The 17,477-nt window shown below is 36.8% G+C and overlaps 1 protein-coding gene across 1 annotated transcript in view; it reads right to left on the bottom strand.

Annotated features, from left to right (window-relative positions):
* Window positions 1-17,477, bottom strand: part of Polr2J (DNA-directed RNA polymerase II subunit RPB11) — a 144,795-nt gene that overhangs the window by 109,279 nt on the left and 18,039 nt on the right. The window contains exon 2 of the mRNA XM_090410417.1: window positions 9,203-9,292. Within this exon, the coding sequence (XP_090266543.1) occupies window positions 9,203-9,292 (90 nt within the window). The remainder of the gene's footprint in view (window positions 1-9,202; window positions 9,293-17,477) is intronic.

Here is a 17,477-nt window from a genome sequence, read left to right as displayed (position 1 = left end):
TAACCAGTGTTTTGAAATGGATTGAATTTTTTTTTACAAAAGTAGAGGAGTTGCCAGTAAGAGGGGCAAGCGACTTAGCTAAATGCCGGGCCAGTTTATATGTGGGACTATCTATGCTATCAACTATAGGGCGTAGGGGAATATTCGTTTTGTGGATTTTTGGTAATCCATAAATACGGGGTGTTTTAACATGAATTGGTTTTATTTTCCTGATGATTTCTTTGGGCCATGATGTCACTTTTTTCAGTAATTTTCGGACTTTTTTCTTTTGCGTCATCGTAGGGTCTCGATGTATAATTTGATACGTGGAACCGTCACATATGAGATCTTGCATTTTTCTGTTATACTCTTCTTTATTCATGATAACTGTTGCATTTCCTTTATCGGCTTTTGTAATAATAATATTTTTATTATTATATAACTTTTTTAGGGCAGTTATTTACTTAAGTGACATACTGCTTTTTGGTGGCTTAGCCTTGTTTATAATACTTGCTATGTCTAGTTGCACATTATTGGCCATTGCTGGTGGAAGATCGTGGGTACCCCATTCTACTTTCATCATAATTTCGAGTTTAGGAATTTGTTTGGGCGCGACGGCAAAGTTATGTCCTAAACTGAGAGCGTTCTTGGCTTCTTCAGTGAGTGTTTCCGACGATAGGTTTACGACCACGAGGTCTCGTCGTAGTTGCGGTCGGGACTTCGTATGTTGGCACTGTTGTAGTAGTTCAAATTTCTTTAGGTGCTTGCTTTTAACTTTTGTGAATTCTTTTTTTGCTGTAACTTCGGAGATCTGCTGTAGGACAGTCCATATTTCAGGATTTAACATGTTTATTAGTTCTTGTTGTAGAGCTATGATAGAGCTGTTTAGCTTACTAAGCTCTATGTGATTAGCGGCGATTTGTTCTCGAAGAAGCGCTAAACTCTCCCGTCGATAAATGCGATGTGCCTTTGCCGATTGCAACTTTTCTTTGAATTTCAGAAAAGATGGAATAATATCATTGTCGCGGCATCGTTTAAGGAAGGCTAACCGGTTCAATTTTCTGGACAATTTCAGTTTCAACTTACCGAACCGTCGCGCTTTGTAAACAATATCTTCTCCATGCAGAATCATCAATCTAACAGATAAGCTTAGGCGTTGGTGGTTATTCATGACTTACTTTTCACGGTATTAACAACACCACAAACACTTTTATCAACAAAGATGTTTTATTAATGCTAATATTTCGCTGATTTTCAACTCAGCATCATCAGAGCACAACACATGTTTTTACATGGAACACTTTGAAAACAAAGCACATACCACAGCTACATACAAGCCACAAGTGTGGTTGCGCTATGTAGATGATGTGTTTGCCATCTGGCCCCATGGACAAGACACTTTGGATGCTTTTGTCACCTACCTAAACAGCCAACACCCCAAAATTCACTTCACAGTAGAAAAAGAATCAAATAACTGTTTACCATTTCTTGACACATTAGTCACCTGCCTTTCAGATGGATCACTATCCTTTTCTATTTGCAGAAAGCCTACACACACAGGAAGATACCTACATAAACAATCACATCATCATCCAGTCCAACAGTACGGCATTTTAAAAACACTTACACACAGAGCCAGAGCCATTTGTTCTAACGATACAGCTCTGACTACTGAACTCCAGTACCTGCGCCATACGTTCTTAGCCAACGGCTATAATCCCTACAAAATAGATAAAATACTACATAGGCCCATTACTCTGCCCTCCCCTAATACACAAGAATACAACATGACCATTTCTATTCCCTATATCAGAGGTACATCGGAAAAGATAGCCAAAGTATTGTTGAAACATGGCCTTCGCACCACCTTCAAACCTCATGTCAAGCTGGCAACTCTGATCCACTCGCCAAAGGATAAACTTCACCCTTTAGCACACCCAGGAGTGTATGAAGTTCCATGTGACTGTGCCTTGGCCTATTATGGGCAAACAGGAAGATCAGTGAACATCCGCCTGGAAGAACATGAAAGATACATTCGCTACTATTACTATGGCAAGTCGGGACTGGCAGACCACACTTTGGACACTCCTTCACACAGGATTAGATGGAGGAAAATGAATTTGCTATTTAGGAGTCGTTATAGATCTGAAAGATTATTTTTTGAGTCAGCAATGGCTTTGGAGAATTCTCCCAACCTTAACAAATATGGTTGCATTAATTTGCCAAAAATTTGGGAGACGGTTATCCTAAGAAAAACTCCTGGATAACTGCTGTTTTTTTTTTTTTTTTTCGTTAGAGGGCACCAAAAATAGGACTTTAGATCTTTTGTCTTTTGCAGTTATATTGTTTCACTCACTCACTGTCGTGTTTACATGTGTGTTGTGCTCTGATGATGCAGAGTTGAAAATCAGTGAAATATTAGCATTAATAAAACATCTTTGTTGATAAAAGTGTTTGTGGTGTTGTTAATACCATGAAAAATATGTCATGAATAACCATCAACGCCTAAGCTTATCTGTTAGAATGTAGATGTGTTCTCTATTTGGCTTTGGCCCAGACACATTAGACTCCTTCAGTCACCTGAATAGTCTACATCCAAGAATCCAGTTTATAATGGAAAATAAAAATAACAATATAAATTAAAGATGCCAAAAAATATATTCTTCATTTCATCCTTTATTTAAGTGTAGCAAACAGGGTTCGTGCACAAAGTAACTTGACGACTGGGCTAGTTGTATCCCATAATACAATACACATATCCTTACGGACATGTGCAATGCTATGCATTACGGAATGGGCAACTACCCAGACCAGTTTCAACCTTTACTGAGGTCACGTCAGTGGGAACAGACTCAGAAGTGATACAAAGGTTGAAGTAATACAGAAGTCATATTTCCATATACAAGCAGTCAAAAGGCATCACAACTTATTATTAAAATACTCTGGATTAGAGATAGATGTTGAAAGTTTTTTCACTTGGTTATACTATAAATTAATAATACTACTTGTATATGGAAATATGACTTCTAAATTACTTAACCTTTGTATCACTTCTTGGTTTGGCTCCCACTGATGAGACCTCAATAAAGGTCAAACCAGTTTGGGTAGTGGCCTTTCCCATAATGCATAGCAGTATACATGTCCACAAGGATATGTTCATTACATTACAGGATACTAGGACAACTGATGTGAAGTCATTAGCCTCTATATACACAAAGCCCAGTTGTGAAGTTACTCCATGGGCAAACTTTGTTTGCTTACACTTGGATAAAGGATGAAACTAAGAATATAATTTCTTGGCATGTTTAATTTATAGTATATATTATAAATTTATAGTATATAAATTTATAATATATAGTATAAGTGAAAAAAACTGAAGCAAATAACAATAGTTTACCCTTCCTAAACAGCTTAGTAACATGCCTTCTGAATGGTAACTTCTCCTTCACTGTATATAGAAAACCCACTCACACAGGCAGATACATTCCCAAATTTCCCACCACCGCCCATCTCAACAATATGGCATCATTAAAACTAACCAATAGAGCCTATAATCTTTGTTCCAGTGGAACCTATCTTTCAACTGAACTCAACCATATACAAACACCTTGCTATCCAATGGCTACAGTGATTACAGAATTAAAAAAAAAAATCACTTTGTCCCCCATTCCTCAGCCATCGCTTCAGAAGGATTTCAGAAATGCCATCACCATCCCCTATGTCCATGGCACGTTGGGAAAAATCGTCAGGTCTTTAAAAAAGTATAACCTCTACACAGCTTTTAAGTCCCATCAGAAACTTGCTACCTTTATCTAATCTACCAAAGATCAACTCCCTTCTCGCTCTCTCAGCACCTGGAGTATATAAAGTACCCTGTTCCTGCAAGTTGCTTTAATTTTGGACAGACTGGTAGTTTAGCTACTATCCATTTATATGAACAGAAATCTTACATCTGCAATCATGACTATGGTCAGTCCAATCTTCTAGTATTGGATACAACTCACAGGATCTTTTGGAAGAAAACCACCATGCTCCAGCATAGAAAATCGGGAAAAAAAAAAAAAACTGTTTTTGGAATCTGCAGCAGCACTCAGAAATTAACCTAATTTAAACAAATATATGAAACAGTAATTGTAGGTCCCAGTTTACATCCTAGACTGCCTACAAATGCCCATAGTGAAAACACCACCTAGATAGGACTTTAGAGTCAATGTTTCATTAAGTACTGTGTTGTCTTTGCGAGTATTACAAATGTTATTTGTACTCCCTGAAGACATCTCAGTGACTGAGATGAAATACTGGAAGCATTAAAATTAGTTTTTAATATTTTCTTAGTGCTGTTAATAGTCCATTAAACCTCCAGCATGATGTCCTTCAAGAATTTAAACCTTAACCCATGGATATCAATAACATATATTTAGTTTATGCCAACACAGATCATAATGTGGTTGGCTAGCCTCTGAATTATCACCCCATCCTTGTCCACTGAGCATCCATGATTCAATTTAGTAATGGATACCAGTATCCCTTAGTTCTCAGCATTCTTTATTAAATAAATGAAGGTCTACTCCCAGTTATTTAGCTGTAACCTTTTTAATAACCTTATCCTAAATAATAAATGAATCATTTGATCAAATCAATTGCAAAGATCTTAATAATTTGGTTATGATATCATCAGTAGACAAATGCCAACCCATTTCTATATCTGATCTAACAAGCAATACTAAATTCATTCACTTGTACTTCACATTAAAAATAAAAATTAGTAATTATGTTTTTTTATAAATACAATTAAAAATACTATTGTCAAGAATTGAAAAGAAAATAGAGAGCAGACTATCAGATGAACAAGTGGGTTTTCGGAAGTCCAGAAGTACAATCGACCATATTTTTACAATACACATAGAACATAACAAAATAATCTGTCAACTTTTTAGACCTTCAAAATGCTTTCGACTCAATATGGCATGAGGCATTAGGGAAAATTTTAGAACATTATGGTATGGACAACAAAATCATTAGGATTATTAAATCTCTATTCCTCATCTGATATGAGAATTGAAATTAAAAATTACAACAGTGAACTGTTCCGGGCAGAACGGAGGGTAAGACAGGGATGCATCTTGTCCCCTCTTCTTTTTAATTGTTTTCTGGAATATGTCATCATAGATGAAGCCCTTCATGAGTATGACACTGGAATAGTAGTTGGTGGACTAGGAATACATAACTTACATTTTGCAGACGATATCGATCTTCTGGCAGAAAGTGAAGAAGAATTACAAGAGATAACCAGCCGTGTTTTCGGAACATTAAAAAAAAATATGGATTATACATAAACCTACAAAAAACAAAAACAATGATAACCTCAAAATCAGACATTGAATTCTTAAAGATGCAAATTGGTAATAAACAAATTGAGAATGTAAGCAAGTTAACTTATCTAGGAAGCACGTTCAGTCAAGATGATCGTTCAAAAACTGACATTAAATACAAAATTACTAAGGCAACCATGGCCTACAAAAGTTTTGACTTTTGTAGGCAACCCTACAAAAGTTAAAACCATTGTGGGGAGATAACAGAATAGCAATCACAACCAGACTAAGACTAATTGACACCTTGGTGAATTCTATCCTCTTGTGAGGCCTGGACTTTATTGAGGGAAGATGAGAGGAGACTCCTGTCTTTTGAAATGAAAACTTACAGAAGACTTTTGAGAATTCCCTATACCGCTCACGAAACCAATGCAAATATCCGAAAACAGATCGATTCAATAGACGGGAGAAGAAGGGAAAATATTCTGACAGTCATCAGAAGAAGACAGACAAAATGGTTCGGACATGTGGAGAGGGCTGATGGCATTCCAAAGCAAACACTAGAAGGAATCGTTCCAGGACCAAGGATTTGGGGCCGACCTCGATTAAAATGGACTGATAACATCAAAAAATGGACAAATTCCTCCCTTTCTCAACTGGCATCAAGATGATTGGAGGAGGCTAACAAAGAATATCACCTACCAGCCATGAATGACCCAACGGTCCATTCAGGACTACGGGAGAGAAGGAGAAGAAGTCATTATATATACATTCTGAACACAAGAGTCTTATAACCACTTGTAAGTATACAATAATTATCTTAACTGACCTATGATTTTGGGAGACCTACACAACAGGTCAAAAGATTCTAGAAACTTCTTCCATGATGTCCTGTTTACAGATTTAATAAGTGGGTGCAGCCAGGATGGCTGAACCCACTGGCCTTCATGGTAATCTTCTAATGTTGTCTCTAAGGGACCAGTATGTGATTTGATCCTCCCTTTATGTGTACCATTTCATTTTGTTATTCTAAAAAATGTTTCATTCCAGATGTTTCTCTGAATGCAGGACATACATATATACAGTTATATAACTTTATACTGCATTTTTTTCTTATTGCTTTCTGTGTAAGATTGGAAATCGCATATTACAAAGGTGCCAAAAACCTATTCAAAATGGTGTAGTTATTATAGCGTAAATAGAACTTTATGTTGAGTAATATGTTGAAAGTTTATTTTCCACTTGGTTAGACTATAATAAATTTAGTTTAATTTATTATAGTTAATAAATTGCACCTGAAGTAGTTCAGGACTGAGGCAACTCGTAGCAAAGGTGGACCAAGCTCTCATCACTCCTTGTCTCAGTATCTCCCATAATGTAAAGCACATCTCCTTGCAGACATGTATAATACCATGCATTAAGTGAAGGGCCACTACTCAGACCGGTTTCGACCCTTCATTGAGGTCTCGTCAGTGGGAGGCAGACCCAGACGTGGTGATACTAAGGCAGAAGCAATGGAGAAGTCATAATAATAAGGTGGAACACTTTTTGGCAACTTGTATAAGTAAATATGACCTCTCCATTTCTTCTACCTTAGTATTACCACTTCTGGGTCTGCCTCCCACTAATGAGCCCTCAATAAAGGTCGAAACCGGTCTGGGTAGTGGCCCTTCCCTTAATGCACAGCTTTATAAATGTCCGCAGGAGATGTGCTTTGCATTATGGGAGATACTGAGACAAGGAGTGATGGGAGCTTGGTACACCTTTGCTGCGAGTTGCCTCAGTCCTGTAGTGCAAACTTTGTTTGCCTACACTTGGGTAAAGAATAAAACTAAATTTATTATTAAAGCAATATTATATATGTATACACGAGGGTGGTCATCTGAAAGGTTTTCGGCCTCGACCACAGATGGCAACACTATCGGGAAGAGATTTTTTTTATTCTAAGTTGGTACATCTGTCATAAGCATCCATGTGAAATTGCAAATCATTCGATCAAGTAGTTTGTTTTATACAGCTGTCTGAAGCAAAAGTGTTGTCTGTATCCCTTCAAATGGATAAAATTAAGTATCATGTGGTTATAAAATTCTTTGTAGACGGTTTAACAACAAAAGAAATTCATGAAAGTTTATGGGCACTTTTCTCCTTCATTTTCGACAATTAAGAAATGGACAGCCGAGTTTAAACATGACCGTACAGTCTTGATGATCCACATGAAGGACGTCTAAAAAGTAACAACACCAGAAATCATTGATCAAGTGCATGATATGGTATTGGATGACTGGCGAGTCAAAGTGCATGAAATTGTCGAGACTAAAGAACATGTAGGATATATTTTGCATGAAGAATTGCAAATGAAAAAGCTTTGCGCAAGATGGGTGCTGCACTTGCTCACAGCAGATCAAAAATGTATTCGCATGAAAATCTCTAAACAGTGCTTGGAGCGTTTTAACAAGAATAAAACTGATTTTGTGCGTCAATTTATTACTATGGATGAGACTTGGATTCACCATTACACACCAAAATCCAAACAGCAGTCAAAACAATGGACAGAAGCCGGTTGTTCAGCACCAAAGAAGACAAAGTCGGTTCCATCAGCAGGAAAGGTCATGGCATCTGTGTTCCGGGATGCTAAAGGCATTTTGTTTATTAATTATCTTCAAAAGGATAAAACAATAACTGGGGAATATTATTCCGATCTTTTAATGAGACTAGACGAAAAAATTCACGAGAAAAGACCCGGTTTGCAGAAGAAAAAAATCATCTTTCATCAGGCCAATACACCTGCCCACAGAAGTGTTTTGGCAATGGGAAAATTAAGGGATCTGCAGAACATCCATCCTATTCTCCAGATTTGGCACCCTCTGACTTCTATCTCTTCCTGAAACTAAAACTCTTTCTCGCTGGTCAGCGTTTTTCTTCAAATCAAGATGATTGCAGCTGTGCAGGGTTATTTTGCAGATCTTACTGAGAACCACTACAGGGACAGCATAATGATGCTGGAGCATCGCTGGAATAAATGTATTTAGTCTTAATGGAGATTATGTTGAAAAATAAAAATAATTTTGAAATTATAAATTTGTTTTTTCATTATGCCGAGGACTTTTCAGACCACCCTCTTAGTCTGAGTTGCATGTCAGCATTTCGAAACTGAAGGAGATAAAGGAAGATAGTTTAATGTTAAACTGGATCAAAGGCAAGGTATGCATTATTTCCACTTTATTCATCACCTCTATGGATCACATTCTGAAGAAAAGTGGTATTAAATCTGATACCAAAATTGGAGATGTTAATCTCCTTTATGATGTTATATTTCTGTATAAATCCAGTATAAGTCTGCAGAATTCCCTGACTAAATTGAATAACTGCTATAAAAAATTTGGTATGAAAATCAGCAATAAAAAGACAGACTAAGAATAGAACATCAACTGTATCCTGAATGGAGAACCTATAAAACAATTCAGACATTTTAGCTATTTAAGTGCAATTTTTAGTGAAGATGGCAATTTTGGAGCCAAATTTGGCTCCAAAATTACCTGGTTGGGTATGTCTCAAAACTCCCTTTTTATATAATAAAAAATTCGGTATTAGATGTAATTTTGCCTTTGGTAGGAGAGCAGAGCAGTTCCATCACTCAATAAGCTTTACTATCTACTATTCATGCACAAACTGTTTGCTTACACTTGGATGAAGGATTAAACAAGATTATAATTTCTTGACATCTTTAATTTACTATCTCTATTATTAGCTTGCGACATTTTCATCAGACACATTACCAGTCATAGTAATATGTTTAGTAGAGAACAAACTATTTAGCTACATCTCATTTTACCTTCTATTATGTATAAAAATTTTTTTTCTAGCCTTTACAGAATGTTGTTAATGGATAAGCTTATGATAAGGTTACTTACGCTTTTATCATATTACCCAAAGAATGGTCTTCTTTGTTTACTGTAAATATAGCAGCATTGGGAACCTTAGTGTCTTTTTCAATAGTAATTCTATAAGTGATGAAACAAATTAAAAATTTAAGCACCTGGTAAGAAAATCATATTCACAAATAAATATAAAGGTGATACTAAGTTGTATAATTTCATCTTTATATCATATTATCTTTTGTAATAACTAATATTTAAGGAATTGACAGCGTATACTGGAAATATAGATTAAATAAACTTTAATATACACTTTCCGATATTTCGGCGAACGTTACGTTGCCATCTTCTTGGGAACTTACTAAAAAGACACGTGCACACAAGTACTAATACAACAAATGAGACTGAGGCTAGGACGCTAGCGTTTTCCTAAAGTCCTGATGGTGCCCCCTGGCGGGCTATATTGATAGTTCTTGGCCTTTGGGCTGAAGTTCTTTTGATAAAAGTTTCCCAAATTTGGGGCAGTTTCATGCATCCAAATTTGTTGAGGTTTGGCATGTTCAGGGCACCTACTCTACAATTCTCCATCTCCATCACTCAATCCACCAACTACAGTGAACCACAACTGCCATTATCATAATTTACACCAACACCATCTACTGCCCACCATCACCACTAGCATTTTCACAGACAATCACAAACATCCATGCCCACGACAGGATTTGAACCCACAGCCTTTCGGCTGGAGAGTGGATATACTATCCACTCGGCCAACCATGCCAGCAAATTATGCTATATTATGTTAACATAAAAAATTAGGTTATATACAAAGTAGTAAAGCAATTGTCTTACAAACATTCATATATATGTATAATATGCTATTTTCTTTCTTTGTTAGAATGAATGGTTAATTTCTAAATCAAAAATATTTATCTTACATGATTGAACTGAAAATGCCTTTTTCCTAAATGTAAAAGTTCCTATCATATACAGACCCACCCCCATATCTGTCACACAACTGTAATATGCAAATTAAACTGCTAAAACATGACCTGTCTTAAAAAAAAATCATACCAATCCTCTGGGAATTCTACTGCAATTGTCACTATAATTTTTAGGATACACATATTGGTCTGTGGTTCGGAGTGTGTCTCATCATCATCTTTGTGCAGTGAAATGATTTTACCCTTCTTCCTTGCTTACTGTTTCATTTTATGTTATCAAACACCGAAAACTTTTTTTTATATTTAATTTGCTATTGTTCTGCTGGATTTTAAATCATCAGCTTCAGAGCACATACAGCTTCTCATAAAACAAAGCACTAACAATCAGCACTAAAAATAAATCAAACTGCAATGGACAGGACTAAACTTTTATTCAATGGATAAACAGTTGTTAAAATTGCTGGGTTGGAATTAACTTTAATTGATCAGCTAGGAATTAGATGGACGAGTAGTATAATTAAGTATGAGGTGCACCAAAAAAAAAAAAAAATTGAGGATATATAAGGAGAAAGATGACCAGCATGGTAAGGAAGGCAAAATAAGATTATGAGAAGAAATTAGCCAAAGAGGTGAAAGGCAATCCCAAAGAGGTTTTTCATTATGTAGCAAGCAAGTAGGAGAAAGGATAATTTTAATTAGTGTAGAAGATAGGGAGGTTACAGAGGTGAATGAAATTACTGATGTAGAATATGTAATTTCAGTTTTTAAAAATCGTGTTAATTTCTTTATTAAATAAAATAATTAACAGATTTTTAAAAACCAAAATTACCCAACACAGCTAATAAATTACACCAACAAAATAGCAAAAATCCACCAAAACAATCAAACAACCAAAACAAGCTTCCCAACAAAAAATTATCAAACTGCCATATATATTCACAACACATACAAAGCCTACAGATATGTTTTTAAACCCACTGACTATAAGTTGGTGTTTGCCACGAACCAAAAATTGGCAACATTTCTTAAACCTACAAAATTTCATACATATAAAGAAATACTAGAACACCACAATGTAGTTTACAAATTTCCTTGCCAACAAGACTGTGACCTACACAGATCCCACAATCAGATCTTTATAGGCAAGATTACAGGAACACTTCTATGACTGCAATATACCAATTCCAGAACATTTAAACAATAAGAAACGTAATAACCAAAAGAAAAACAGAAATAGCAGTCCATGCTCTTGAACAGAAGCACACGCCCACAAATCGACAAAGCCATAACAATAGACATACAGGAAAATGAAACAATGCTTAGAATATGATAGCCATAAAATATGACAAAAACTCAATAAACGTTCACCGTCCCTATATAATCTCTGAGAGTTGGAAGCTCCAAACATAATTAGGTCATGACTCTGACCAATAGATACACCCAAGACAAAAACACCAAGCCGAAATGGCATGCTGTCCGCTCCTCCCATGAGCTTCGAAGACGACGTACTGTCGAAATGGCTCACATCCCGTTACTCCTACCCCTAATCTTGTTCCATCATATTCTATCCTTCTCCTTTCCCCAAAAATTTCTACCTTTCACCTTCTTCCCAAAGAATTCTTAGCCCACCCTTAAAACTCAGGTTTTAAAATTCACATACCTCTTGCATCTCTCTATCTCCACATTTCCACCCCCCCCCCTTCCTTTCAGTTACACTTCAGCAGTAATACAAATGTATATCACCATGTGCTAGATGTCATTCAATAAGAATACAACCAGGAACTGGTTGTATTCTTATTGAATACAATAAGAATACAACTCAAAGTCATGTCCAAAAGTCATGTCCAAAGTCATTCCTCCAAAGTCATGTCCAAAATTATTCTTCATGTATCTGTGTTTAAAGCTTCAGTAATTCCCTAAAAAAGTGAATAAAAAGCCAATGACATTATACAAAAAGGGGTATTCCTAAACAAAAATAGCCATAAAAATTAATACACCAAACAGTATTTCAGGAGTGGTGGTAAAAGTACTGGAAAAGTAGGTCAAAAAGAGAATTCAGGAATGGGTGGATAAGAATATGATACTTTACGAGGGGGTACAGCATGGCTTCGTGAAGGATAGGCAATGCCTTAGTAATCTCTCAACATTTTTATAATAGAGTGACAGCTGAGATGGATAAAGGGAATGGTTACATGATGATACTGCTGGATTTTGCAAAGCCGTTTGACAGGATACCACATGGAACTCTATTATGCAAACTACAACAAATGGGAATGGATATGAAACTGGTGATATGGATCAAAGGGTGGCTGATGGACAGATACCAAAAAGTGGCATATGGAAAAGCAGAATCCAAAAGGCAGGTGACTAATGGTGTGTTGCAGAGGTGTGTGTGTGCTTGGATCACTATTGTTTATTTTGTACATAAATGATTAAAAAAATAATTTGAAGGGAGATGTTCAGCTGTTTGCTAACGATACAAAATTAGGTAGGGTAATATTAATCAAAGTGATATAGACAGCTTGCAGGATTAATTGAATAGGCTAGACAGCACGGGCAAAACAAAAAAAAAAAAAAAATCAGCTAACGCCTTTTTATTCCCGTATACGGGAGTAGGCGAGGCCATTTAGCCCTATCTAACATTTGGAGACTGAGTGGGCAGTTCAATCTCCACTGGTACCAATCAGAGATAGATGGCCCAAGGCTATCACTAATTAAGCGGTACACAGTGAAGAGAGACGGCTCAAATGTGCCGCCATCTCATGGTCCCTAACCCTAACACAATATATTTAATGTCTGAAATAATGTGGGTTCTACGGTCGATTTTCTCGAGTTTACGGGACGAAAAACCCGAGTTTCCGGGAGGAAAAACCCGCTTGCCCGTGCCAGAGATCGACTAACTCGGCACGGGCAAAACAATGAATGTAAATTTAATGTGAAAAAATTACAAGCTATGTACCACATGGAGTGAGCTTACCACAGGAAATTGATGAAGCCAGGGATTTAGGAATAGTAGTAGATAGAATTGAAGTTTAGAGGGCGCACAGCTAAAGTAGCCAGGTTGCTCACAGGATTACTTGGTTATTGAAGAACACACTAACAAACAGAGATAAGGGAGTTATCATTCCTCTTTATAAAGTCTTGATACCACCACATCTGGATTACTGTGCTCAGGTCTGGTCACCTGGGTTTCTTGGGGATGAGGAATTGGTGGAGAAGATCCAGAGACGAGTGACCAAGATTGTGAGTAGCCTATGGAATGCTCCCTATGAGGATAAGATTGAGGGTTTGTGGATTGCAAAAGTTGGTTGATATGCAGAAAAGGGGAGAGGGATATGATAGAAACATTTAAGTTATTTAAAGACTTTTATAAGATTGATGAAGGAGAAATGATTCAACACTTGGCTAAAGGGAGCAGAACAAGAGGTTCCTGGAAGTTTGGTAAGAATGTTGTTAGCAAGGGTGCGAGGACTAGATTTTCTGCTTGGAGAGTGATGAATAAATAGACTGGGTTGCCTGAGTCAGTTTTAAGTGCTTTGTCTGTTAATGGTTTCAAAGAGAGGTACAATACATACTGTGTTTTTTTTTTTTTTTTTTTAATAACTCAGATGGTGCATAATTAGGACTTTAATCTTGTGTTGCACACTGCAATTACTTATACTAGCTTCACTCTTACACCGGATTGTGGTTGTCTCACTACTGTAACAAACTGTGTTTGTGTGCTCTGAAGTTGCTGGATATAATACCAGCGAAATATTAGCTTTTAAGTTAATAAATAGGGGTGCTTAAGGGTCAAAGCTGTATAACTGAGAGGAGACCTCCACATAGCCTTTAAAGGAATGCGGAGAACCGACCACGGCTTCTGACCTAATGTCCAATCCTCACCTTCTCGTGGTGCACCCTGTTGGGTATCTACTTTGATACTGAACGAACGAGGATGGGCTGGCAATTTGGGATTTAGCCGACCAAATTGTATTCTTATTGGTTAAACCGAAATAAAAAATGATGGTACAACATGACAAAATTTCATGCCGGCTGGGGCGTCGCCCGGTTAAACAAGGCCCCCGTTGTTTTCGCCAGGGAACCAGGGCGAACAGCGAAAAGTCAGCTACTGGAACAAATCTGAAAACAAACCCCAACTCAACATCACCAGAGTTAAAGATCGGTACTATCAACGTAAGAAGCCTGAATGGCAAAGAAATGGAGCTAGCTGAGGAATTAGATAAGTACCAGATCGACATAATAGGGGTGACTGAAACAAAAAAGACCAAAACTGGTGAGATCTTTCTGAGCAATAAATACAAAATGTTATATTCAGGCAATGACAATCAAGGAAAAGAAGGAGTAGCCATAGTATTCCACACAAAATACGAGGCTAATCTTCTTGAATGGCAGTCAGTCTCAAGTAGAGTAATGTGGGCAAATATGAGAATGGGGAACTGGACAATGAGACTTATTTGTGCCTATGGTCCCACAGAAGGTTCTACTAAGGTAGAAGTGGAGGAATTTTTTGAGGCTTTAGAAAAAGCAACTGACACAATGAAAAAGGAAAAGTTGATCCTTGTTGGGGATCTAAATAGTAGAGTAGGAAATGATTGTGAGACATACAAAAATATTTTGGGAAAATTTGGAGAAAAGAGCAAAGCTAATAATAATGGCAAATATCTGTTGGATTTCTGCTCAGGACATGGACTGGTTATTACTAACACCATGTTCCAACATAAAAATGTGCACAAATTCACATGGAGAGAAGAGGCTAGGAATAAGAAAAGTCTCATTGACTATGTTATTGTTGATAGTGATGTTTTCTCCCTGGTGCAGGACACCAGAGTGTACAGAGGATTTGAAATTGGAAGTGATCACTATTTAGTCTTGAGCAGGATAAAATTGAATTTCATATTGAAAAGAATAACATGTAAGAAAGTTTTAAAGCGAATAAAAGTTGAGCAGCTCTCAGATGTGAACTGTAGACTAAAATACAGAAATATTATTGAAAAGAAAATGAAAGAGTTTGAGAACAGGAATCAAACCTTGGAGATTCAGTGGCAAACTCTGAAGGAAACATTGATTGATTCTGCCAGAGAGGCATGTGGTGAGGTTGTGTGCAAGGATAGAAAAATCAGAACTCCCTGGTGGACACAGGAAGTTAAAGAGGCAGTGAAGGAAAAGAAGAAAGCATATCAAAAGTTCCTGGCAAATAAGTCAGCTTTTACTCTTACAGAATACAGAGACAAATGTAAGAAAGCTAAACAGTGTGTAAAACTAGCTAAACAAAAGTCATGGGAGGACTTTGGCAAGAATATAGAAAATAAATATCAAGAAGGTGGCAAAATATTCTGGAGGTTGTTGAAGAAGCTTAGGAATGGAGGAAAGAGTGCCGTAAAAGGAATTAGAGATGATAAAGGTGTAATGAAAACAGGAGAAAAAGATATCCTTGAAGTATGGAGTAATTACTTTGAAAAACTGCTAAATGAAACAAGCAGTGATGACAGCACAGTGATAAAAAACACTGACCAGGCATGCAGTGAGGAATACATATCCATACTTGAAGTAGAAAAAGCCATCAAAGGCTTGAAATGTGGAAAGGCAGCAGGAGTAGATGACATTCGACCAGAAATTCTGAAGTATGGTGGTATAAGAGTCTTACAGTGGCTGCACTGCATAGTTCAGAAAGCCTGGACAGAGGGACGAATTCCCAATGATTGAAGTAGAGCTCTCATAGTACCCATATATAAAAAGGGAAATAAAACTGAATGTGAGAATTACAGAGGTATTTCCCTACTGAGTGTTCCTGGCAAGATCTATGCAAGTATACTTGAGAAACGGTTGAGAAGAATTGTGGAAGAAAAGCTTGGTGAAGAACAAGCTGGATTCAGGCCAAATAGAGGCTGTCAGGATCAGATCTTCACTTTACGACAAATAGTCGAGAAAGCATGGGAATATAACAAAGATCTGTATTTAAGTTTTGTCGATTTGGAAAAGGCATATGACAAGGTGCCAAGGGAGAAGCTATTCAATACGCTGCAGTTATATGGTGTCAATGGGGCATTATATCAAGCAATACTTAGTCTTTATTTGAGTTGTGAGTCAGCAGTTAGAATTGAAGGAAGTACAGGAAGATGATTTAATGTTAAATCTGGTGTGAGACAAGGATGTACATTATCCCCTCTGTTATTCATTATCTATATGGATCACATTATGAAGGAATGTGGTATTAAACCTGATATCAAAATTGGAGATGTTACTGTCAGCTCTTTGCTTTATGCGGATGATGTTATACTTCTAAATAAATCCGCTACAAGTCTGCAAGATTCTCTGACTAAATTGAATAGCTGTTGTAATAGATATGGTATGAAGGTCAGCAATAAAAAGACAAAGATAATGAAAATAGGCAGAATCATTGAAAATGTCAACTGTGTTGTGAATAGAGAACCTGTGGAACAAGTAAAACATTTCAGCTACTTAGGCACAATTTTTACTGAAGATGGTAAACTAAATATAGAAATAGACAACAGAATCAGCAAAGCTGGTATCGTGGGAAGTCAATTGAATAAATTCATATGGAATAAGAAAGAAATTAGTCGGAACACTAAATTAGCTGTATACAAGACTGTGTTCAAACCAATTTTAACTTATGGATCTGAGAGCTGGGTCAGAAGTAAAACACTTGACCAAAGACTAGAGACCGCAGATATGAGAGTCCTGAGAAGGATTGGAGACGTGAACAGATGGCATCAATGGCAATATCATATTAAAAATGAGGATATTAGGAAAGAACTTGACATTGTCAGCATCCAGGAATGCGTTAGCAGAGCTAATCTCAGATGGTATGGTCACTTAAATAGAATGGGAGAGGAAAGATTAGCAAAACAAGTGTTCTCTGCCAGGTTGGCAGGAAAACGACCCAGAGGAAGACCAAGATATAGGTGGATTGATACGGTACAAAGTGCCTTAGACGATAGAAATATAAGATCTGATAATGTTGGAGTCTTGACAAGTAACAGACTGATTTGGAGGAAAATTGTAGATAGGAAGTTAGTAATGATGTAATTTTTTCATATAGTACTGTCATATCCTGTACACCCCTTGAGGGTACATGGCAGGAATTTGATGATGATGATGATGATGATGATGAAGTTAATAAATAGTTATTTTCTTAACAATTTGTGTTCGTATCAATACCGTTAAAATCCAACTCAACATAACGATAGTAGCTGACATTTCTGGATTTTCCAAGGTGAATGTTAAGAAATCTTCCTGTGTCCATAGTAGACTAAGTCAGATGGCATAAAGTACACTTCTGGATATGATAAAGGATAGTTTATCCTCTGGCAGGCAGAGAAAGGTTGCTGGATTCAAATACAGTT

Source organism: Typopeltis vanoorti, chromosome 2, assembly GCF_054136105.1.
Source record: "Typopeltis vanoorti isolate ZY-2024b chromosome 2, IOZ_Tvanoo_1.0, whole genome shotgun sequence".
NCBI classification, from domain to species: Eukaryota; Metazoa; Arthropoda; class Arachnida; order Uropygi; family Thelyphonidae; genus Typopeltis; species Typopeltis vanoorti.
The sequence above is the reverse complement of the archived record's forward strand: the minus strand, read 5'-3'. Positions and strand labels throughout refer to the sequence as shown.